General features: G+C 40.0%; 1 protein-coding gene across 5 annotated transcripts in view; it reads right to left on the bottom strand.

Moving 5' to 3' along the window:
- USP22 (ubiquitin specific peptidase 22) overlaps positions 1–12,081 on the bottom strand; it is a 96,520-nt gene that overhangs the window by 11,942 nt on the left and 72,497 nt on the right. For all 5 annotated transcript variants that reach the window (XM_032126072.1, XM_032126071.1, XM_032126076.1 and 2 more), the window contains 2 exons: positions 6,972–7,119; positions 881–986 (listed from right to left, as the gene is read on the bottom strand). In XM_032126072.1, coding sequence (XP_031981963.1) covers positions 881–986; positions 6,972–7,119 — 254 coding nt within the window. The remainder of the gene's footprint in view (positions 1–880; positions 987–6,971; positions 7,120–12,081) is intronic.

The following is a 12,081-nucleotide window of genomic DNA, read 5'->3' as shown; positions in this document are numbered from 1 at the left end:
TGGCAAAGAACAAAATTTCCTATGTTTTCCTCACAGTAAATCTTTTGCAAATCCCTCCAGGAAACTGAGAATAAAAGCAGATTCAAGCAAGCCCAGCCCACGTGCAGGACAGCAAGAATGCAAGGCAGAACAAAAAACAAGAACTCTGACTTCTGCACTATGGCAACACTAAACATCTCCAAAGAAAAGTCAACTTGCTCCAGTACAGAGCAGAATAATAAATACATTTTTCCATACTCTTGTAAAGGCTTTTTTCCTGGTACCTGAGATTACATTGGGTATCAGCCTTTTTGAGACCTCTCCTGATGATACATGAGGCTCCTGACTGAAGGAAAATGTGGTTCTATATAATTTTCTTCAAACATAATCGCAATTATGTATTTCGAAATTCAAAGAGATCTTGGAAGTCTTTTCCTTATGATCTTGGAAAACAACCACCTTTTCCAGAGTAGTAAAACATTTATGTGCATAAACCTGTGGCACTTTCCAGGCAGCTTTTTAGATATGTCTTAATATATGACAGTTAACTGGTAATTGATTACATTTAGCTGATAGAATTATAGAATCCCAGGATGGTTTGGTTGGAAGAGACCTTAAACATCATCTCATTCCAGCCCTTGCCATGGGCAGGGACACCTTCCACTAGACCAGGCTGCTCAGAGCTCCATCCCGCCTGGCACTGAACACTCCCAGGGATAGGGCAGCCACAGCTTCTCTGGGAAATCTGGGCTGGTGCCTCATGGTGCTGCATTTACACAGCTCTTGTCTTTCTGGAGATTTGCTTGTATTTATTGGTATTCAAGAGAGGAAAGGTTCAGTGCACTGCAGTGGAGGGGTGCAGATTTGAAGCAGAGCCCAGGGTCAGGAAAAAGTGACTTACTGGCAGACTTGACAGGTAACATCCGACTGCAGTCCACCTGTGAAGATTTGGTCTATGATGCAGTTACAGTGGTTGGGGTTGTTGGCCTTCTTCCCATTATCATCACCTGCAGGAATGCAAACACAGGCTTAGAAGTCAAAAATCCTCTGACGGAAGAGTGGTTTGTCTTGGACTGCGTCTCCAGTAACTCCTTCTAACTCCAGCTTATACTGCAAGTTCACAAGGATAATACAGAACCCTGCAAAAGCTGTGCATTGAAGAAAACTAGGGAACAAGATGGGAACTCCTTGAAAAATATAGAAGATAATCGGAAGGTGACTAAATGTAGAGGTGAAACTTCAAGCCATAGCAGCTCTTAGCCAAACCCTTGCTCAGGGTATCTCCCTTTACAGAGATTTGCTTTCCACTGCCTGGCATAAAGATCAGCTCCTAAGACAAAGGAGTTGCCAAGGTGGTTAATGAAAATTAATATTTAAACTTCACAGAGAAAAGAAACTTCAGCAAATGCTACTTTTTAATTCTATCCCAGTCAACTTCTGTGAGCAGAGTGAGAGGAGAGGGTTTGTTAAGAGCCATTCTCCCTCAGCCCACTGCCTCCATCCCGGCCTTTCAACATCAACATGCACCTTCCATGCAGGTTTTTGTCAGTGGGAAAACAAAAGCTCCCCTTATCTTAAGTGGGGAGATAATGCTTCGTCCTCCTCCAGCTTCTCCAGAGGCACACTAATCCTCTGAGCTCCCCAGGGGCGCAGTGAACACATTCCCATCTTTTAGGCATCACGCACTGTCACTGCAGGTCCCAGGAGTGCAGAGTCATTTTTAGCATTTGAGTGCTGAGATTGAGCCAATTCAGCTTTCTCACAATAAGCAGAGTATTAAACAACCGAGCACTTCTTCACACAGTTCTCAGCTTCAAAGCCTTCTCCCTTCATTCCCCACAGGTGAGCTAAGAATGATACCCTTTTCCTTGGATTTCCAGACTGGGCACTGCTCATTTTCCTTGAGCAGGACAGATGCAACTGGCTTTGCCTTGCAATCAGAGATGTACACATCAACTATATCACAGCACCAGCTAATTTTTTAAAATACATCTCAGGATGTTTTCCCATCTCCTTCAACAGCAACTGCTACACCAGAACTAAGTTTGGCCAGGTTTCCCAGTGTCCTTAACTTATTATTAATTTGATTTCTGAAACCGAAATGCTAAGATTGAAATACTGAAATACTCCCCAAATCTCAGCTATTTCTCAAAACCGATTAATTTCTACTCAAGAATGTCCAAAAAACCACCTGAAGAAACTAAAAGCGTAGAGCAACGGACCATTTTCATGTGTCTAATGTGTTCTAGCTGGAGTTTTCTTGCAGTAGGAGCAAATAGAATTATATTCTTTTTTTTTCCAATGAAGCTTTAGAATTATGTTGAAAAATATTATATAACAATCTGGCAAAGGTTCCACCGGATACTAAGTGTGGAAAAGCAGTCATAGGTGATACCTACTAAGCTGAAATGGGCCACTTGAGTTAATTAGATGCTAAATGCCTCAGGAAAAGTTCTCCCTCAGTGCTGGATTTCGGCTTTAGAAACTTTTGTTTGAATTGCCAAGAAAAGCACATTGTTTCCTTAAAAAGGCTCTTGAAGAAAATGCCCTAAAATTAGATTTTGAGTGTATGAGGTTCAAGTTGGGGGTTATCACACCCGGTCTGAGGCACTTCTTGATGGGAATTTCAGCTAAATCTTACTGAACTTAAGTGCTTTTAAAGGCCTCATTTATGCTAAGCTAATGAAGAGGGCATACAGGATAGACTGTGCAAGGCATCCTGCACCTACAGATAAAGCTTCACTCATATTTACAAGCACTAAAGAAAAAAAATTCAAAATAGAATTAACTGAGTTTTAGTTAAAACTCCACTTTTCCTTTTTAAAGAATCCACATGCAACTACCACAACCTTGTAATCTCCCCATTTCAAACATTGTCTCTGCTTTGTTTTGAGGGGGCAGAAGGACAAAAGCAGTGCTGAGAGCTTTTCCCTGGACCACAGGTACCATCCCAGCTGGACACCTTCAGCAGACAGTTATTTCCTCCTACAGAGAGAACTGAGCTCTCCCTTTTCAATTACACAAGTCAATTAGGATCAGCGATGAGAGGGTCTCAAATGAATATCCTGCAAGCTTGTTCCCAGCAAAACAGAAGGGTATTACCCACTCAACATTATTTCCCATGACATTTGGTTGGAGAGGAGGGAAAAAGGAGTAAGATTACCACCTACACACATTTGTCAATATGGAACAGATGCTGAGGGGAGGTATATTATGCAGCTGAGAACTAGAAGCTGCTAGATTGTTGTGTTCAAGTTAAGGTTCCCTTCAACATTTCTGTCTCCCAAATTAGGTTTTAATTTAATATATATTTTGGGGTTTAAATCCAGTCATAATTCTTACCAGGGAAATCAGCAGCTTATTCTAAGAGAGGTCAGCACAAGACTAAAAGCAAACTTAAAAATACATCAATGTACACACTAATGTGATTATGAGAATGGCGGAAAACTGAGTTCAGAAGTTTGGAATCAAATTAAATGCAGATTTCAAAAAACCCCATACAAGTTACTACTGTGTCTGTGCAATAACTAAGCATGTTAACTTGTGTTCAAATTAGGCATTTAATATACTACTAAAGGTAAATAACACACAGCAACTGCAAAAACAGCTATAGACAACTTTTTAAGATTGTTTTTGGTTTTGATATAAAAACGTAAGTTTTGCCTCCATCTTCCATTCTGTATTTTAAATGAGAAAAGGGAAGTCAAGAATTGTCAGATTTCAAAAGGGGTGTTTATCAAAACAAGACATTAATGTTAATATTTCTGTTTGGCTTTGGTCCCCGGTGTTCTGAACAAGTGCTTGTTATTTCTGACAAAGCAGTGTACACACAAATCTATATGGATCAGAGCAGATGACATGTTCCACAAGCATATGCTCTATCAATTCCTAAGAATATCATACAGAATTCACAGAGCAGGACAGTGTTTTCCTCCCAAATCTCAGTACACCGTTCTTTTTCTGGCTTCAGATTTGTTTTGTAGCCCTCCTTGTTACCGGGGAATGCAAAATGCTTCATGAAATCCAAATAAGTGAGGCACAATCCGTTTTAAAGTACTACTCTTCTTTTCTTAGACTACTGAATAATGTTTGGGATAAAAACATAGGATTACTTCTATTTTTCATCTTGCTTTTTGAACCTTTGTATACCAGTGCCCACCTCTGCCACTTGAGTGCTGTTGCTCCTGCAATAAACACAGAAACCCCCACAGCCAGTGATGTCACTGGACAGAACATTAATTTTTGACTTGCAGTCTTGATCCATTTAACAGAACAGTAATTCTGGTCTAAGCTTCTCCAAGCTTGAAGATGTCTGAGACAAAGGTGGGAAACTAAAAAGCGTTTGCATGATTGGAACCTTTGGAAGTTTGCAGAGCACTGGTGATAAAGATGCATCTGTCATGTTGACTAAAAGCTGACTTAATGCTTTACAGCCTGGGCAGAAATACAGATTATTTACACTATCTTTTTCCACCAAAATACTACTTTCCAGTTAGATCACCTGCCTCCAATTGTTGGAATGAAAAAGATGTGATGCAGAGGCAAGACAGACTTGACCCCTTTTATTCAGAAATATTTTCTATTACTCCAGCAGCAGAGAGGAGCCCTGTTGGGGGTTCAGAATATGCCCTGCCCAGATGTCACAGCTCAAGCCAACAGTGCCTGCACATCTATCACCCCATAGACAGGAATTACATGGAGATCGGACAGGTATCCTGGCCTTCCAGAACTCCACAGATGCCACTAAAACAAAGTTTAGATTCAACCAGCATTTAAAACACCAACCAAATCAAAGCAAAACTACCCAGGCCAGCCAGCCCACATAATCATCCCAGGGCAGTTACAGGATTACCAAACTTTTATCTATATGGACATCAAAATCACGTATTTTTCCTAATTTAGGCAGTGACAGATCAACAACAAATATTCACAGCTTTGTCTTCACTTGCATTAAGACACTTCCTAGAAAGCTGAGTAAATGGAATGGAAAAGGGATACATGACTAATGACAGCCAAACAAACACTACTGGGTATTTATACATATGGAACACTTTCATTTACTTTGGTGCCTGAAGTCTTGGTGATCATGAATAATGTCCAAAAACTAGAGCAAAATTTTCCCTGTGACTTTTATTTGACTGTGTGTTAATTGTAGAACTTCATTACTATTGACTGGAAGCTTTAAAAGGTTTTTTCCTTCATTAAAATAAATATTTAATATTAGCAGGGGAGGTATTATTTGCTTATTGTAGCTGTAGGACATGTTCTCACTATTAGTAATAATATTTTTATATCTGCACACTGCACATGCATGTGTGTGTCTGTGTGGATACACAAGTGGGAAAACTTTATCATTACACTGAACACTAGTTCATTCCAAATGTGGTTTTGCATGACTATACTTGAAATTCTGGTTTAGATAACTTGTTTGGTTCCCACACAACTGCTCAACCACTTCTTTTAAATTACCTTGATGTGGTATAGATTATTTACTATGATTTAATAAAAGCCTCTCTATTTCTTTAGAAACAGAAATTTGAAAACCTAGGTGCAGAGATGTCAAGGAAGATATGCCAGAGAAATTCTTCATTTAAAGTCAAACCACATTTTTTTAAAAAGTCTTTTTGGATTCTTTATCAGTTTGAGAAGAGCTCAGGGACCTTTACTGTTGCAAGTTTTTCTCTTTGCAATTCTGAGAAACAAGTACTACTTCATTAATTAATGAGGATGTGTAGAAGAAATATAAGCATCATCTTATATCAAAGACGAGAAGAAAAGCTTCAAGATTTGTTAGATCAGTGGTTCATAAACTTTACAGGAACCAAAACCTGTTTCTGTTTGCAGCTGAATTTATTCAGTGTTAAGAAGTGAGAAGTCAGTACTTGGGTAGATTCTGCTCCTTACTGGACTTCCACACCAGTTTAATTTGGATTATTGAAATCCATTTAGTGATTGTCAAATGACAGATATTAATAACATCAAAGGAAATGCTCTGTGTACTCCTGTCCTTGGCAGTACTTTTTTTGGAGAAGATTCTTTTGGAGGCACCAATTATGGATGTGAACAAGCCCATCTGCTGCCATGCAGGGCTATCTCAGAGATAAAAGCAAGACTCACAACGGTTCAGAGAAGCAGCAGCAGCCTTCCCTTTGACAGTCCTCTGATAAGCCAAAAAACTAAACCCTAAGTGCTTTTCCTAAGAGCATTTGAGGCAAGTTGAGTGCTTAAAGCTTCTTTTTGATAACCAAGGACTTTTTGTTTGTTCTGTTAGCATCAACCCTACTACTTTTCCCTTGGAGGAAGAGTAAAAATTTCTCTGCTGCAGTAAGTTTGCTACAGCAAACATTGTCAGATTGGGAAATTTCCAGTTCAGCTTGAGTTCAGCTAACTAACACAAAATACATCATTTCATATGATATTACAAAATCAAGACTTAGATACTTTGTGTCAAAAAGCATGGCACTAAATATTTTTATTGTATTGTACAATTACATATTGTTCTATACAGACTAATAATAATAAAACAAGATCCCATAACCACCCATTGCTCTTTCTTACTCACATTTCTGTAAGCAATTTGGTATCAGAAATACAGTAGAATCATATTTAAGCAGAATAATAGTATTAAGACATAACCTTCCCTATGTTATTTTCATCAGTCACATGACACACTGACTAAGAGTTCTAACTACTTCAAGTATAAATAGAATTAAAATGGCAATTTAAAAGAAAAGACAGTGACTCACAGCCAATAAGAGAACATCATGATGGTGATTCAAACCAGTGTACAGGCTTGTCTGCTTCTAACTCTTGGTACTTTTTGACAGTGGGAATGGTTTATTTATTTATAAATATTTTAAGTCTACTGAACATTTTTAAAGGAATTTGCTAAGAGTGCTGTACTGCCACTAGGCTTGGTTTAAGAAGAGATGGCTCTACCTCCTTTTTGATGCAATAATCCTTGTTGATTGGAGCCTCAGGACAAGCCTTACCTTTGCAGTGTCTGTGTAGCACATCCAATGCAGCAATGAGGAACTCGTGTGCATCTTGTTGCTCGTACCCTGCTAAATGCCGTGCGTGAGTCCATACCAGGTGCAATAACCTATATGGAATGTGAGGAGATCGGTGCCCAGAGTAAAACTGCTCAAAGCAAAGAGAAGGACATGACTGTTAACAACTTACGTAGCCTCAGTGCATTTCATTATTAAAAAGTTAAATGAGCGCAATGAGTCAAATCAATTTAAACCGTTTAATTCTGATGGTCTTAATAATAAAGGAGAGAGACAGCTCTTTGACTACTGAAGAAGTGATCTCAGAACTGAGCACCTCAGTTTTCTCCCCTGAAATTCCATCAGCTTGTGACAGATTAGTCTGAAAAATGTGGGGGTGCAGGGAGTGGGGCAGACAGACACAAACATCACTCACAATTTGCTTACTGATACCACTGGCTTTTATTAAAATAGCCTGGGGAGGAAAGAAAGGAAAAAATCCTGCATTTGAAAAGGATCAGCAATTTCATTCACAAATTATATGAATGAAATGCTCCCCCCATATCAGAACAAACACTGAAGATGAGAATATTAGATGCTGACTGTCAGCCAACCCCTGACCCATGGCAGCTCTGCATCCAAACGCAGTGCACAGTCCAATTTTACGGAAAAATTTCCAAGCAGGGCAGCAGTCTCATGCCAGTACTGGCCTTTCACTGTAAAAGGCTTTAAAAACAACTTTATTGAGCCAGCTGTTTGCAGAGCTGAAGGTCCCCATTCAGTCAGCGATCCCCAAAACCAGCTGCCGTCACCGCTCCAGCAGGGTGTCCCTGCCTGGGAATCTGGTCTTGGACCAGCTCCTGCATCTGCTCCTTCATCTGCTTCAGTCAAAATCTGATGAGCTGGCTCCAGAGTGACTAAAACTGCCCCAGGTGATTTTGCCAGAAGCACATTAGACAGTGCACAGATGAATTATTCAGTCACCCCAGCCTGATGTGAAACTCTGCTGCTGGGGGGTGACACAGCTGGGGAGGGAAATCAGCACAGGGCACAAGGACACTGCCCACTGCAACTTTTTTTAATTAAAAACAAGCCCGGTCCCACTTGAAAAAACCCAAACAAACAAAGAAAAAAAACCCAACCAACCAACCTATCCCTAAAAAACATGCCAAAACAACACCCATGCTAAGGGTCTGTGTTTCTCTGGGTTGAGGTTCAGCCCCTCCTTTATCCCTGCATAGTGATACCAGTTCCAAAAGCAAAGCAGGGATGCTTGTGGTGTCCCTGCAGGGAGTCAGAAAAGGCCCAAAAGAGCTTATTCACTTGACAGAGTAACATTTTATTTCTAGTAAGTGAACATTTGTAAGTCATTTTGCCTTCCCTCACCTTCAGCAAATGCTGCCTGCAACACCACAATTATGTTTTCCCAAGATCCTATCAAAGCCATGGTGGTTTCTTTTCAGTTACTCTTCCCAAACAGAAGACCATAAGTGGCAAATACACAAAGAACAAAAGTAAGATTTAAACCCCCAGCAGTATATAATTCTCATCCTTATTGGAAAAGTGAGCTTCTTTCCCCAACCCTGAATTTTCCTCTGCAGAGTCTGTGAGCATTTTATGTAAGTCCAAGCACAGGCACTGTGCTACAAACCTGCTGAGAGAAAACACTGTATCTTAAGAGACAGGCTGGCAAAACGCAGCACACGCACAACCTTCATCTAGTCCTCATATTGGTAGGGTTTGCTACATGATTTTAGTGTATTTCCTCCCACAGAAATTTCTTCCTCACAAGCTCTGCTTTTCCCAAACAAGAAGCTGCACCTCTGCAGCCAAACACCACAAAATGCTCCTATAAATACAACGATCAATAGTTAACTCTGATGCCAACAAGGATGACACCAAGGAACTGGAGCAGGACTGTGGTAATTGAAATCTGCTGACGCAGCTGCTGCTCAACATAATTCAGGGAACTGCAGCAATAAAACTTCCCTGTTCTGTCACTCCTTACAATTAGTCCCAGAGCTCTCCGGTCATTTTAACCACCAGCACTCCATGTAATTACTCCACTGCAGACATGAGACTTGCCAGCAGATTTTACATTCTCTGATGCCTCAGATGGATTTAACATGAAGCTTTATCAAATTATTAACTATTATCACACAAAAAACTAGAAATCTGCCCAGTAAGAATGTGGGGTGGGGGAAAAGCTGCACTGCTCAAATAAATATTAAATGAAACAAAGAATCTGAGCACATTCAATAACAATATTTTAACTGGAATGTATAAAACATCCATCCCATCTCTGTCATTTCCTTGCTGCTGGGAAGAGCAGCCTATCAGAGCTGTTCCAATCCACAAAAAGGAAAAGAGTCCATGTAAAGTCTTATTCCAACCTTTTCACTGAAGTGTGCAAATATAAACAATGATGTATTTGCAGGTCACCTTTAAAACATCGCAATGGCACAATTGTGCAAACATAATTTAAACATTTTTTTTTGTTTAAATTTATTTTCAGTTCAGCAGTATCAGTTGTTTATATTGGAGAGAACTAGTTTGAGCAATTTCAAAGTGCTGGGTAATATACTGCTTAACTGCTGTTCCAGGAAAGAAAAGGGAGGAGGGGGAGAAAGAACAAACCAACCCGGATTCAAAGCCTCCATTCTTACACAGAGCTCAAGTAAAAGTAATTTTGTTTTTCCACTTACTTAAAACACTTGCTGTTGCATTCTAGAAAGAATCTATGGGGGATTTAGAAGACTGTAGGCTTTGTAATTTGCATTATTGTTACCAAAAATATACAGACACCAGTAAGGTTTTAAAACAAAACAAGACCCCACCGTACACATCTGTATTTCTTTCTCCTCCTCCTGCCAGAAACATGCACGGAAGTTTCTCAATTATGTGAATAAATAGAGACATTTGATTTATCCTGCATATGTATCTGCTAAGCAGTCTCTGAGCTTTGTAATTAAGAGTTTATAGGCAGAAATCCCATACCAGGTTCAAGTCCAATCTGAGAAGTCAAAACCTCCTCTTGGAAACTGGTTCTCAGTCAAGACTTTAAATTTTCTGGCAATTTACAATGGATGAAAGGAGTGGGCAACACATGGAACACATGCAAGAGAACACCTTCTGGAGGTTTCCCAAAGAACAATGGTTCAAGGAGTCACAAAATCCATTTTGCTTGCATGAACTCTGTATGTTCTACACTTATTTCAGGGGAAAGATTTTACTAAATCAGCACAAACTCTATTTTCCATGACAAAATGCAAGGCTTCTGTCTGTAAAGAGCCTTAGCTACACTTCCCCCCTCCCCTCTTGTATCTTTGTTTTAACTTATTTTATACAGAAGTCACTTCAACAGTACCATCTTCAGATATCAAAGCCATAAATCATCTCCTTTTCCCTCTTGGTCCTCACTTCTCAACTCTTCCTGTGGTTGTGCTGTGCACTGTGATGGGCCCACGAGGATGAGTAATGATGGGAAAAAGGAAGGTTTTGTTCCTTCCATCTCTGAGTGGATGCACTGCATTCTGCTCTGTTCCCAGGTATTCTTGCTATTCCAGTCACAGAGCACAGGAGATACAGGTCTGCTAATCCTACCTTCCCAAGTGGTCATTCTGGAAAGGATTTAGAGAAACCTTGGGGTGTGGACCATGCTGAAATTAATTTTCATTGGTGAAGCAAAACTAAAACACAAACACCAGTAGGTAAAAAGGAGTGCACAAACCCTTTCAGCCAAAAGGCTCAATGAATGGATTCTGTATGTTCTATCTTCCCTCCGTCCAGCTTCACCACTATCTGTTACTCCCAAATCCTTTTCATTCCTTTTCTTATGCAGTGTAAGTCATGTCATGATTCTATTGAGAAACAGGTTTCATGTAGCACAAACGAGAATGTTAACTGATGCAGTCAGATATTTTTAAAACAAACAGAGCTCAATGCTTGGCGTGTCTGCCAGAAAAGCTACCTAGAAAAAACCACCTCAGTCCTGAGAACCATCTGATAGTCATTACTCACCACCAACCTACTTCAAGGTGGAAGAACTTTGTAGCTTCCTATTTCACACAGAGAAATCACTCAACCTATATAACTACATGATCTTAAACAAGAAAAAAAAAAGTGGGATGAGTAACTTCTGTTCAGGAGGCAAAAGAGCAAAACTTGCTTATTTATATATAGGAAGTTTTATTTAGTGTTCAAAACAGTCTCTCTTTTTCTCCTGGAGAGTTCCCACTCAGGCACTCACCAGATCCCCTGGCATTCCATTTGCCTAAGATCACACCTTCAGAAAAGAAGGGTGGAGGGGAGATGAAATTAACCCTTGTCCTGATTGTTTGTCCCTGGGTAAGATGCTTCGGGATAACCACACCAGTTAATCCCAGTGGGAAAGCTATGTGAAAACAAGACAGAACCTGAATCAAAGTTTTCCTGGTAATTCAATTACAAAGGAATTCTTAGCCATAGCAGAGATGTCCTGGTTTGCCTTCCTTTGCTCAGACCTCAGCTCTGCAAAGGCAGAATCTTCATTACAACCACTGCACAGAGCTGGGACATGAAACATACTCGGTCCGCTCTAAAAAATGCAAGACTCTTCATTTTCATTCTGAATGCAGAGAAATTAAAACTCACTAGGAACAGAACTGTACAATGGGTCCTGACAGAGTCATAAGCACAACAAGGTATTTACTGCTTGTGAGTTAAAATACACCGAGTTGGTTACAGACCCAACAGCTTTGCTTAGGAGGATTAAGCTCCAGTTTTACTTCAAGGAGGTTGAGTCACTTTCTGTGTCCTCCCACAGCACATGGCTGCAGTATTTAATGTGAAATAAGGACAGAGACTATTGCTGTCTGCACAGTCTGGTGTCACAGATATGGCTGTTCCCTCATCCATACACCCTCATGCTGCAGAACATTAATTAATAAAACTAATGCAAGTGTAGGCATGAATTTTGATTTGAAAATGAAGGCTGAGCTTCCCAAAGTTGTGTGTGAAATTAAACTTGATTACAATAGAAACTAACACAAATGCTGCATTTAAGCTCCTTTTTGGGTAACAGCCTGTTCTTTGCTCCATGCTCATAGTAGAGCAAAAGGCATCCTGAGCCATC

Source organism: Corvus moneduloides, chromosome 16 (assembly GCF_009650955.1).
Source record: "Corvus moneduloides isolate bCorMon1 chromosome 16, bCorMon1.pri, whole genome shotgun sequence".
Taxonomy (NCBI): domain Eukaryota; kingdom Metazoa; phylum Chordata; class Aves; order Passeriformes; family Corvidae; genus Corvus; species Corvus moneduloides.
This window is presented reverse-complemented; position numbering and strand designations above follow the sequence as displayed.